This window comes from Cervus canadensis, chromosome 31 (genome assembly GCF_019320065.1).
Source record: "Cervus canadensis isolate Bull #8, Minnesota chromosome 31, ASM1932006v1, whole genome shotgun sequence".
NCBI classification, from domain to species: Eukaryota; Metazoa; Chordata; class Mammalia; order Artiodactyla; family Cervidae; genus Cervus; species Cervus canadensis.
The window spans coordinates 33,709,091-33,721,797 of record NC_057416.1 but is presented as its reverse complement, the minus strand read 5'-3'; the positions used below and the strand labels follow the sequence as shown (position 1 = coordinate 33,721,797).

The 12,707-nt window shown below is 47.9% G+C and overlaps 1 protein-coding gene across 2 annotated transcripts in view; it reads left to right on the top strand.

Moving 5' to 3' along the window:
* Window positions 1–12,707, top strand: part of ZMAT4 (zinc finger matrin-type 4) — a 369,144-nt gene that overhangs the window by 63,867 nt on the left and 292,570 nt on the right. For both annotated transcript variants that reach the window (XM_043454315.1, XM_043454317.1), the window contains exon 2: window positions 12,142–12,247. In XM_043454315.1, coding sequence (XP_043310250.1) covers window positions 12,146–12,247 — 102 coding nt within the window. In that variant the 5' untranslated portion in view covers window positions 12,142–12,145. The remainder of the gene's footprint in view (window positions 1–12,141; window positions 12,248–12,707) is intronic.

Below are 12,707 nucleotides of genomic sequence, written 5' to 3'. Positions count from 1 at the left end.
CTGCCACATAACATTGAGCAGAGTTCCTTGTGCCATACAGTAGGCCCTTGTGGCTTATCCATTTCCAATATTTTGTTTATTTTTGACTTCACTGGGTCTACCTTGCTATGTGCGGGCTTTCTCTAGATGCGGCGAGCAAGGACGGCTTTCTGGTTGCGAAGTGCGGGCTTCTCCTTGCGGTGGCCTCTCCTGTTGCAGAGCACAGTCTCTAGTGCATGCGGCTTTTAGTAGTTGTGGCTCTCCGGCTCTAGAGCACAAGCGTATGGGCTTAGCTACAACCTTCCCGGACAGGGGATCAAACCCTCGTCCCCTGCATTGCAAGGCAGATTCTTAACCACTGAGATGCCCGGGAAGCCCTGGTTATCCATTTTTTTCCCATTTATTTTTATTAGTTGGAGGCTAATTACTTTACAATATTGTAGTGGTTTTTGCCATACATTGACATGATCGGCCATGGATTTACACATATTCCCCATCCCGATCCCCCCTCCCACCTCCCTCTCCACCCGATCAGCATTGAAACATGTGTATTATCAAGGGTGAAACAGATCACCAGCCCAGGTTGGATGCATGAGACAAGTGCTAGGGGCTGGTGCACTGGGAAGACCCAGAGGGATCGGGTGGTTATCCATTTTAAATACAGCAGTGTGTACATGTCAGTCCCCAGCTCTCTAACTATCCCTCCCCCCATCCTTCCCCCACCTCCCTGAAACTAAAAGTTCTTTCTCTAAGTCTGTGAGTCTCTGTTCAGTTCAGTTCAGTCGTTCAGTCGTGTCTGACTCTTTGCGACCCCACAGACTGCAGCATGCTAAGCCTCCCTGTTCATCACCAACTCCCAGAGCTTACTCAAACTCATGTCCTTTGAGTCAGTGATGCCATCCAACCATCTCATCCTCTGTTGTCCCCTTCTTCCACCTTCAGTATTTCCCAGCATCAGGGTCTTTTCCAGTGAGTCACTTCTTCACATCAGGTGGCCAAAGTATTGTAGCTTCAGCTTCAGCATCAGTCCTTCCAATGAACACCCAGGACTGATCTCCTTTCGGATGGACAGGTTGGATCTCCTTGCAGTCCAAGGGACTCTCAAGAGTCTTCTCCAGCAGCACAGTTCAAAAGCATCAATTCTTTGGCGCTCAGCTTTCTTTATAGTCCAACTCTCACATCCATACATGAGTATTGAAAAAAACCAAAGCTTTGACTAGACGGACCTTTGTTAGCAATATGGTAAATAAGTTCGTTTGCTTTGTAAATAAGTTCATTTGTATCAGCAAATGGTATTTCTTCTGACAAAAGTGCCCTGCGAGGCCCCTCAGACCCATCAGCTGGGCGCAGTTGGGCTCTCTGTCTGGTCCTGCCGGACTCCTCAGGCTGTCCCCGCAGTGGCCTCGCAGAGGGCCCCTGGGAAACCCAGACAGAAGGGCTCCCACCTTCTGGATCACCTGTCAGCCCCACCTTTGCCCACATCCCCTGTCTCTACTGTTCGCTGGAAATGAAGGTCCAACATAGAAACGTCAGCAGGAAGGTTAAGCCTCTCAAATGCTAGCTGGTGTGGATATCTTATTCATGTGCAAGGAGATAGGGGTTCTGGGTGTGTTTCTGCAGAATGGCGTGCCCCGAGTCCAGTGTGCGGACCTTCTTGAGAGGTCAGAGTCTTGGAGGAGCTGTTCTCTGTGGCACTGCCCATGCCTAGGGCGACCCCAGCACATAGTAAATGCTCAGCAAAACCCAGGTAGTGATGCAGGGGGATCTGAGCGAGGCTGTAGGAGATGCTGGTCTCGGGCAGAGGCTGTCCAGTAAATGCCATGGCAAGTCTGAGAGGCCTGAGTCCTTGGGAGCCCTGGGCTCCGCTGAGCCTGCTGGAGTCTACAGTCCAAACCCACACATCCCGACAGGGCTCACGGGGTCGGAGAGGGACAAGTGGCCGGGGAGCAGGTGCACGTGTGTGCATCCTCAGAGGCTGGCGCAGGCTGGGGGCTTGTTTGCTACTCTCCGCTCTGGGTGTCCTCGGCCAGCAGCGGGCCCGTACGTGAACAAGACTGACAGATTCCATGGCCTGGGGCCTGGGCTAAGGCGTGTGGGCCCAGCAGAGGCAGATGCCTCTGAGTCAGGATCACGGAGGCCAATTTTACAAGTGTAGGAAATGGTGCTATCAAAAGGCAATTATTCAAGGGGTGTGAGTCAGCCTTGCAGCTCCTGGCAGTGCCAAGCAGAAGACGGTGGTGTGAGGGGTTCCTCCCACCCCCCCACCCCATCCCTCCCCAACAGAGAAGAAGAGTTGTATCTTCTCTGCGTGGATCCTAAAGGGGTATCTATTCTTAGTTTAGTTTCTGACTTCGTAGAGTGGATCTCAGGTAGGTGCTCTTTGACCCGCCTTTTCGTGTAAACTTTCGATTGCCGCGGCTCATCCGCCCTCTGGGGTGTTGTGGGCCCTCATTCCCGTGGCGATTCTGCCTCAGTTTATTCCTCCCCCTCTGGCAGGTGCAGATGCAAACCCAGGCTGGAAACCAGAGCTTTCACCTGCCTGTGGGCGGTTAATGGGAAGGGACCTGGACCGCCACACTCCTGCCTCTGAGCATCACCAGGCAGGCGAGGGGGGCAGCAGCCAATCAGCAGAGAGGGCTTCATCCCAAGAAACAGGGAACCCAAAGGTTCTTCAGGCTGGCTGTATCTGACGTTTGTCCTGATCTCAGCCACTTCACAGAGGTCCCAGGCCCACAGCCCCGCCTCCTGGGGGTGTGTGGTGAATGGAAGGGGAGCGTGCAGGCACCGCAGACTCTGTGAGCTGGTCCCGGGCGGTGGCTTCAGTTGTCTGCCCTCTGCCCCATCTCTCCCTTGGGCACTGTTTCATGGAAGTCCAGTATGCTTCTGGTTCTGGAGCACTTCCCATGTTTTTTTATTTTTTTAATTTTTCTTCTTCTAAGGCTGCTTGGTCTGCTGTCATGGCAACCAGTCTTGCATCCCCCAACTCATGCAGAGGGAGGTGTGAAGGGACGAGACAGACCCGGCCCGTCCGTAAGGGTTCTTGGTCCCTAGAGGCGGTGGAGGGAGGTGGGGAGTCACTGTGCTGTGTTTGTCTCCAAATCTTTGTTTTCTGAGGGCCAGGAAGGCCACTGGGGAAGGTGTTTTCTGTGCCCTGGAAGGACAGTGGCAGGGCCTGAAGGGGGGGCGGAGCAAAGACCAGAACACAGCTACGAGAACATTGAGGTGGGCTCCAATTTGGGCCCTTTTTCAAGTGGGATAAAAACTCTGAGGATCACAGAGAAGGCGGCCAAGGCTTATTTGTTTTGTGCTGAGAATGGCCCAGCCCCAATCCTTCTACCTTTCCTCCTCTGAGCAGAGTTTGATTCCTTCCAGTTTTGGCGACATAAAACAGGAAGCATTTCAGTAGCATTTTCAATATTAATAATTTTAATTTTAAAATGTGTATGATTTGGGGGACTTCCCTGGCGGTTAAGACTTCGTCTTCTGATGCAGGAGGTGTGGGTTCGATCTCTGGTCGGGGAGCTGAGATTCCACACACCTTGCCACCAGAGTCAAAACAAACAGCCGAAGCAATATTGTAACACATTCAATAAGACTTTAAAAATGACCCACATAAAAAATCTTTTTTTAAAAAAAGTGGCTGATTTTAAATGGCAGTGGCATGCCTCCTGGCCGTTTCACATTCACAACCAGAGGAAGTTTCATTTTAATTGGTGGCATTTTCAGTCAACCATTCAGCTTGTCAAAGTTGAAGGAGACAGGAGGAATCCAGTCTTCCCGCACTGAGGGCAGAGCCGTCCAGAGTGGTGGCCGCGGGAGTGCAGTGCTTTGCCAGGGGCAGGCACGTGGCATGGAGGGTCTTGGCTGGATTAAGAAGAGCCAGTGGACTGGATGGAGGGGTGGGGTTTTGCAGGCTGTCAGGCCGAGCGGGGGGAGCAGGAGTAGGTACCAAATTTGAGGGTGAGTCAGACTACAGATGGGTGGGCAGAACAAATGGGAAGAAGGCCCTGCCTCCCAGTTTGATTCTGATAAACACAGAGAAGAGCGTCTGGGCCCTGAGGTCACATCCAGCTTCCCAGATTTTACCTGGATAGTCGAGGCTCCCTCGAATCTGCCGACATGAATTCCGGGCAGGGTGTCTGCCTTTCATTTTCATATTTTTGTTAATGGTGGCTTCTTAGACGGGCAGTAGGGCAACAGACTGAAGGGCTCACTGTGCTGAATTCTGCCACGGGGAGGCAGTCAGGATGGGGCTGAGCCGGTGGACACAGAGTCAGCCAGGCCTTGGTACCTGACTGCCCCTTACAGGCTTGTTTACTCCATCCTACACCTTAGGTTCTCAACTGGTCAATGAGAAGGATGATTCTACCTGCCTCTTGGAAGAATGAAGTCAGGTGGGAAGGCCCTTAGCACTAAGCCCAACTCAGGAGCCCCCCCTCCCCCAATATGCTTATCATAGTAAAAATCTTTATTCCTTCTGGGTCTAGAGCTTTCACAAGGGTCCAACACTGTGAGGAGTCATTTTAGATGCAACCCCTGATACTGATGGCTTAAAGCTCAACATTGAGAAAACTAAGATCATGGCATCTGGTCCCATCACTTCATGGCAAATAGATGGGAGACAGTGGAAACAGTGGCTGATTTTATTTTTTCTGGGCTCCAAAATCACTGCAGATGGTGATTGCAGCCATGACATTAAAAGACACTTACTCCTTGGAAGGAAAGTGATGACCAACCTGGACAGCATATTAAAAAGCAGAGACATTACTTTGCCAACAAAGGTCTGTCTAGTCAAGGTTATGGTTTTTCCAGTAGTCATGTATGGATGCGAAAGTTGGACTATAAAGAAAGCTGAGCGCCGAAGAATTGATGCTTTTGAACTGTGCTGCTGGAGAAGACTCTTGAGAGTCCCTTGGACTGCAAGGAGATCCAACCAGTCCGTCCTAAAGGAGATAAGTCCTGGGTGTTCGTTGGAAGGACTGACGTTGAAGCTGAAACTACAACACTTTGGCCAGCTGATGCGAAGAGCTGACTCATTTGAAAAGACCCTGATTCTGAGAAAGATTGAGGCCAGGAGGAGCAGGGGATGACAGAGGATGAGATGGTTGGACGGCATCACCGACTCAATGGGCATGGGTTTGGGTGGACTCTGGGAGTTGGTGATGGACAAGGAGGCCTGGTGTGCTGCGGTTCATGGGGTCGCAAAGAGTCGGACATGACTGAACAATTGAATTGAACTGAACTGATACTGATGAGTTCACAAAGTCATGTGGATTGGCAGTCTGGGAAATGCAGAAATCTGCCCCTAAGGGCGAGAGTGATTCTTTGGTTGAAATTGCCATAAGTCTTAAATCCTATTTTTTTTAAATATTAACTTATTTGGCTGTTCTGAGTCTTAATTGTGACATCTTCATCTTTAGTTGAGGCATGTGGGATCTAGCTCCCTGACCAGGGTTTATAACTGGGCCCCCTGCATTGGGAGAGTGAAGTCTTAGCCCCTGGACTACTATGGAAGTCTGTTAAATCCTATTTTTTTAAAGGACTAGTGAGGGAGGAGAGTATGTAAAGGAGTAGATTAGGTTGTTAGACCTTACAGGTGAGTTTTGGACTGAAAATGCCCAAATCTGTGATGAGATACCTGAAGGTGGGGATCACTGAGCTGAAGGCGTCTCTCTCCAAGGGCCAGGGGCACAGAGGTTTCGCCCAGGGGATCATAATGGCTGTTGGCTATCACAGAGCCACCCCAGTGAGTGGCTGTGTGTGCAGAAAGTTGGTCATGTCCAGTCTTTGGGTGGTGTGTTCTTCCTTTATGTCTCCCCGGGAGCAGGTCACAGCAGGAAGTGCAAATGGGCAATGGAGAGGGTGGGAGAGGGTGGGACGCACTTCTTATCAAAATGCTCCATCTGTCACTGCCAGCGCCTACTGACAGCAAGAGGAGATTGGAAACATTCATGAAGTGTGGGGTCTTCACAGGCATCCAGCCCCAGTATCAGCTGCTGGTGGAATTCAGTGAAAACAAGACATTTTGGTGGATGATATTAATACACAACAGAAATCCTGTGATGGCAATAAAGGCTATGATTTTAGCACACCAACGGTGTTATCTTCCCCCTTACTCTTGAAGGTGGTTCTATTTATTTCTCTGCTTCAATATTTACAGCCTCTTTCCTGAAAATAAGAATAACGATAATACAAAAATAATAACATTTGTAACAGTGGTGGTAATATCTGTTTTTGAGTGTCTGCCATATGTCACAGTCTTTGTTAGATGTTTTCCATCTACATCCTCTCCAGTCATCACAATAACCCTGGGAGAATGTTTACCCCATTTCACAAATGAGGAAAACAGAGCTCAAGGAGGATATGTAACTTGCTCACAGACCTAGTTGGTGAGGGACCAAACCTGGGTCTGAACTAATGTCTTGTTTTCCTCTAAAGAGCCCTGCGTGGGTTTGGGGATTTTTGAGACAGAAGCTATTTTAGCATTATTAGAAATGGAACGGAATGAAGAATATCAGTCTTGGCTACCAAGCCTCAGGTTTCTTTGGGTTTTCAGCCTGTGTTCCTCAAATCTGCTCTTGAGGAGCAGGAAGAGGCAGAAAGGGAGGTTTCATTATCTGCCTTTGATTGCTGCTGCTGCTGCTAAGTCGCTTTAGTCGTGTCTGAAGCTGTGCGATCCCATAGACGGCAGCCCACCAGGCTCCTCCGTCCCTGGGATTCTCCAGGCAAAAACACTGGAGTGGGTTGCCATTTCCTTCTCCAATGCATGCAGGCATGCTAAGTCACTTAAGTCAAGTCCGACTCTATGCGACCCTATGGACAGCAGCCCACCAGGCTCCTCTGTCCATAGGATTCTCTAGGCAAGAGTACTGGAGTGGGTTGCCATTTCCTTCTCCTTTGATTGAAGATCCTGAAAAAGGCCATTCCTGGCACCATGAGCAATGTGTTGGGACCTGCCTCTCCTTCCATCTGGACCTTCAGCTTGGTGTCCCCGTCTCTTCTCTCATTGTACTGCCTCCTCCCCTTATGGTGCATAATCCTGAATTAGCCCCGCCAGTGCCCTTTGTATGTGTCTTCTTATGCCAACCAATAGCAAGATTTTTTTTTCCCCCTGGAATTAGCTTGAGTTGGAACCCATTTCTCTTCACTCTAATCCTATCCATTCTCAAATGTTCAACTCTAATAGAACTGGAAGAGTTCTTTAAGATTCTTCTCATCTCTTTAAATCCTGTCGCTTTTTTTTTTAACCAGCCCATTATACTTGCTGCCTGTGTCTTAGGTATTTTGTGGGTATCTGTCTTCTCATTAAATAGCTCAGAAAGATTTGGAAGACAGGAAATGTGCCTTGTTTTATCCTGATGTCATCCTGATGCACGGTAGATGCTCAGTAACCATTATTTGGTTACTTTTAAATTTGGGCTGCGCTGTGTCTTTGCTGCAGTGTGTGGGCTTTCTCTAGTTGTGTGTGTGGGTTCTGGGCTTCCCTTGTTGTGGCCCGTGGGCTCGAGAGCTTGTGTGATCACTAGTTGCAGCATGTGGCCTCTCTAGTTGCAGTGCACAGGCTTCATTACCCCAAGCATGTGAGACCTTTTAATTCCCCAACCAGGGATTAAATCTGAGTCTCCTGTGTTGGAAGGGGGATTCTTAACCACTGGGCCACCAGGGAAGTCCCCCAAAACCATTATTGAATAAACAGAACCTCCCCCTCTGTATTTTCTTTTATATTATTATTATTATTCTGAGCTATACCTCTGTGCCTTCCACTGTCACTGCTACACATTTAAATAGCCCAGACCTGGGCTAGCACAGAAGAATCTGACCACATTCCTGTTCTAATACTGCCTCTTAATTCTACTCTGGGCCTTGATTTTCCTAACATACAGGTAGCACTTTCCTCTGTGAGTGCTAAAGAGTTGAAGTTCTTCAAACCTTTAATGTTTGCTTTGAAATGTGCCAGGATGGGGAATACTGAGAAAGCTTTTCGTTCAGGTCAGTTTCAAGTCTCGGAAATCAAACTGCTTCTCTCCTTCCTTTCCTTCCTTTTTTCTCCTCCATCACAATGTCCCAGTGCCTCAGAGTTTAGTGCAGTCAGCATGTTCTTAGAGTCAGGGATCGCCACGTGTTGGCTCTGGGCGGTAGGACTGGTCAGTAAGTGATCAATGGTCCAGCTCTGTTGCAGCCCTATCAGATGATTCAGCACCATGGACAAGGCTAAGGAAAGCGTCAAGTCTTCCTGCCTTTTCTTCCCAGCTCTCCTATACTTCTGAAGGCCAGGGAAGCTAAGATCCTCTTCTAAACAAGCTGGAGAAGGGGAGCAAGTGGCAGCCTTCCGCTTTGGGAATTCCACTTTTTGAATCATAAATCAGACCTTCTGTTTATCTAAAGTAACCAACACACAGAGAGTTCTCTTGTCTTGGAGAAAAGGCCTCCTGCACAGACTAGACTGACCCTTGTTCCCTGATGGTCTCCTGCTCTAAATTAACTTATTCCAAGCCTTGTCAATTTCGGGGGGGTGGTGTCTTTATGGTCCTTTTCCTGCATGTGAATTAATTCAAGTCAATATTCTTATATAAACCAGTGGAAAAAGCCAGGATATTCTCTTCTTCCTTTGAATTTTTTTTTTTTTTTTTAGTATACACACTTTATATTCTGCCTTTAAAGCTATTTCTGCTCCACAGCTGCTTTACCGAGACTCAGACTCCTACGGGCCCCACTTGGTCCGCCATGTACCTTGAATACCCTTTCACTCTGTTTGATTTCTGCAGTCGGTTGTATAATGAGGAGGGAGTATGCAGTGAGTCTGGAGATTCCTATTAACCAGGTCACCCATGAATCTATTTTTGTGCTCTTCTTTATTAGAAATAGCAGTGAACACGATAATATTTAAACACAACTGCTTAGAGGAGCTTGGCTTCAAAATACACCTTCCCAAGTTTTCTTTTCCCATTTGACATTTCAAAATGTTGTACTACATTTTTCACATCATCAAAGTGCCTCCTCTCCATTTGCATTCCAGGCTGTGAATACAGACCATTGCAAATGACAGTAGATATTTTGGAGGGTCATTTGGATTCGTGATCCTCTGCCCACATATCGGGAGTGTTTCATTCTGTTCTTGGCACTGCCATTGAAGATGGTCCATAAAAAGATACAGACCAAGATGATAAAGGAGGACAGGGGTTGGGAATAGATAGAATAGAGTTATCTCCAATGCTTGAAGGAGGGGACCTCATGAGAAAGGGGAGTAAAACTATTCTGTATTGTTCCCAAGGACAGAATCAATGAATGGAATGTACAAGGGGACAGATTTTGATTCAACCTAAAGAGTGCCTGAAGACTAATGCTGCCAGACTCTAGGGCAGGTTGTCATGTGAGGTAGAGAGCCTCCAGGCACTATAGGTGCTGAACTCCAGGTTGACCGGGCTGTCTGCCCGGAATGATCCTTCCAGAAATAACAGGTCCATTTCAGGTGCAAGAATCACCTGTCCTTACTCCTTGGCATTACTGTCGGAACTCGGGGCATTGGAAACCACAGGTGCTCTTGTCTCTTGGCAGCAGAAACTCTGAGTCCTTTTGAATTGCTTAATACAAATGTCCTCATGGGCCATGACAGCCAAAGTCAAAGTAGAAAGGGCTTTTGCAGTTGTTGAGGCAGGCAGTCTTTTGTTTCAGGCAGATATTTTATTATTGAGACACAGCTGTTTATTTATTTGTTTAAAATGTATTTATTTATAACATTTTGTTTATGTATGTATTTATTTCTGGCTGTGCGGGGTCTTTGTGGCTGCACATGGGCTTTCTCTAGTTGTGGCGATGGGCGGCGTCTCTTGTTGCAGAGCATGGGCTCATGGCTCACGGCCTTAGTTGCCCTGAGGCACGTGAAATCTTCCTGGATCGGGGTCGAATCTGTGTTCCCTGCACTGGCAGGTGGATTTTTAACCAGTGGACCACCAGAGAAGCTCAGCGACCCAATTATTTAGGTGCTTTGTAAAAACGTCTTCAATTGGACGGCAATCTTCCATTTGTTGCATTAATCAAGACTTGCCCAATATCTTACCAACATTGGTATGCCACTAAAAATAGGATAGTGATCCCTTTCAAACAAAGGGACTTCTGCAGTTTATATTACCTTCTCCTCTTTTGATATTCTCTGCAATTCTCCAAGGAGGCATGGAAAGTAGTATTTTCTCAATTTTTATAGGAAGAAAACTGAGACCTGCAGGGCTTAGTGACTCATCTGCATGACGCAGCTGGCAAGCTGTGCTCCACCTGGGATGGAGCTGGAAAGTGGGAATTGGAACCATGGCAGCCGGGCGGTGTCTGTGGCCGTGCCAAGCACCAGCGATGTGGCTTTGGACAGTTTCACATGTACAGTGAGGGTGTTGGTGTAGGCTGAGTTCCAGGGGCCCACCCCACCCTGCCATCTGGGCTTTTCTGGCCTTGGCACCTGGCACAGTCCTTACTCTTTGCCTGGCAGGTAGGAGGTAAGATGAAGTGAAATTTTGGGTTGGAGAAAAGCATCATGATGCGCAGGTGTGTATTTCCAGGGTGGTGACATGACATGTCATACACTTCTGTCTCAGATCACCTTCACAAACTTGAGAACCTTGGCTGCACTGTATTTGGCATGCTGTGCAGTATGTGGGATCTTAGTTCCCTAACCAGGGATCGAACCTGTGTGCCCTGAATTGGAAGCTCAGAGCCTTAACCACTGGACCTCCAGGGAAGTCCCTGACTGCATTTTAATTCAGAGTTTGGAATTTGAGGATGTTTGTTTACCTTTGCAGGTTCAATTGTGGTGGGGAGGGGTAGAAATAATCTTTATGAATTTCCTCTGCCTTACATATAGAAGACTCAGTAGGAATCATGAGGGCTCCTCACTTTACAAGATATAGGCTTGCAAAAAAAGGCAATAGTTTAGTCTGATTTTTTTAAAATTGTCTAAGTATAGCTGTGCATGCATGCATCCTAAGTCGCTCAGTCATGTCTGACTCTGTGACCCCAGGACTGAAGCTTGCCAGGCTACTTGTCTACGGGATTCTTCAGGCAAGAATACAGGAGTGGGTTGCTGTGTCCTCCTCCAGGGGATCTTCCTGACTGACCCAGGGGTCGAATCCATGTCTTTTACTTCTAACCTGCATTGGCAGGCAGGTTTTTTTTTTACCACTAGCGCCACCTGGGAAGCCCCCAAGCATAGTTTTGAACTCAAAACTCTTTGATTTTGCTTGGAAGCCCCTTGGGGCTTCCCTGGTGGCTCAGATGGTAAAGAATCTGCCCACAATGCGAGAGACCTGGGTTCGACCCCTGGGTTGGGAAGATCCCTTAAAGGAGGACATGGCAACCCACTCCAGCATTCTTGCCTGGAGAATCCCCATGGACAGAGAAGCCTGACTGGCTACAGTCCATGGGGTCACAAACAGTCAGACATGACTGAGTGACTAAGTTTGTACAAGGCTCTTGACAAAGCTAACCTGTTTCTTTGTACTACAAAAGTAATTCATATTCATTGCAGAAAATTTAAGAAGAAAGAAAATCATGTCATTATCTATAATCTCCCAAAGACAGCTGCTGCTAACATTCTGTTAAAACTTCCTGGAATGTTTTTCTGCACACCTCTACATGTTTTAAAAGAAATTAGTATAATACTGTACATACTGATTTATAAACCTTTTGCTGTTAATGGTAAACGTTTTCCTACTTTACTAAATACTCTATGAAAATATTTGATCTGAGTGTGGATTTGGGAGGTATATAGCATTCTAGCATGCCGATGTATCAAAATTCATTTAACCTACTTCCTACTCTTGGCTATATTGGGCGCTTACAGTATTTTGGTAATATAAATTATTTTTGAAGATGTCTTCTCACATAAATTCTTAGCAATACAGTAGACGCAAGTCTGATTTGTCATACATAGAAAACTAAAGTTGGATTTCAGGTTTTTAGATATCAGCCAAGCTGTTGAACATTTATGAGAAAATGGTCTGCTACACACTTTCTAAAGGTGACTGACATGGTCACCCCAAAGGTTTGGGGAGATCTCCCCCACTGTCACCGTTGTTGGATCTGGTAGCAGGCTCCTGGCTCCTTCGCACCCTTAATGTCCTTACCTAAGCACCATGGCAGTGGATTCACGCCTCTCTTCTGTTGGTTTTCTTCTAGCCTGATGAAGTCCTCCGACATCGACCAGGACCTGTTCACAGACAGCTACTGCAAAGTGTGCAGCGCGCAGCTGATCTCGGAGTCTCAGCGCGTGGCCCACTACGAGGTAAGAACAGCTTCTCCCACCCGGGGTGTTCAGACGGGGGAAAGAGCAGCCTCAGTCAAGGTCGTGGGGCCTGAGGGTTCTGCCTCCGGACTTGGGGCGGATCTGAAGAACCACGGGGCTTGAGCACACAGTCTGAGATCAGGTCAGGACAGAGGTGCACGCGTGGGGTTGCAGAGAGGGCTAAGGACGGCGTTTTCAAGCCTCTGGCGGTTTCCCAGGTTCTGCTTTTCCCTTTGGACCTCGGCACCCCCGGGAACCCAGTGGGCTTCCTCTGCTTGTTGAATCCGTCACTGCTCATCTCGAGTTCCTTCCAGGGATGCATTAGTGCCAGCTTCTCTATCCTTCGCTGATGCTTGAAGGAAAGCCCAAAGGCCCTTTCTCCATCACTGGAGGGAAAATGGCAGCAGGAGTGGTCCAGCACCGGATTCCTTCCGCCTTCTGGCTGCTGCTCCCAAAGCGT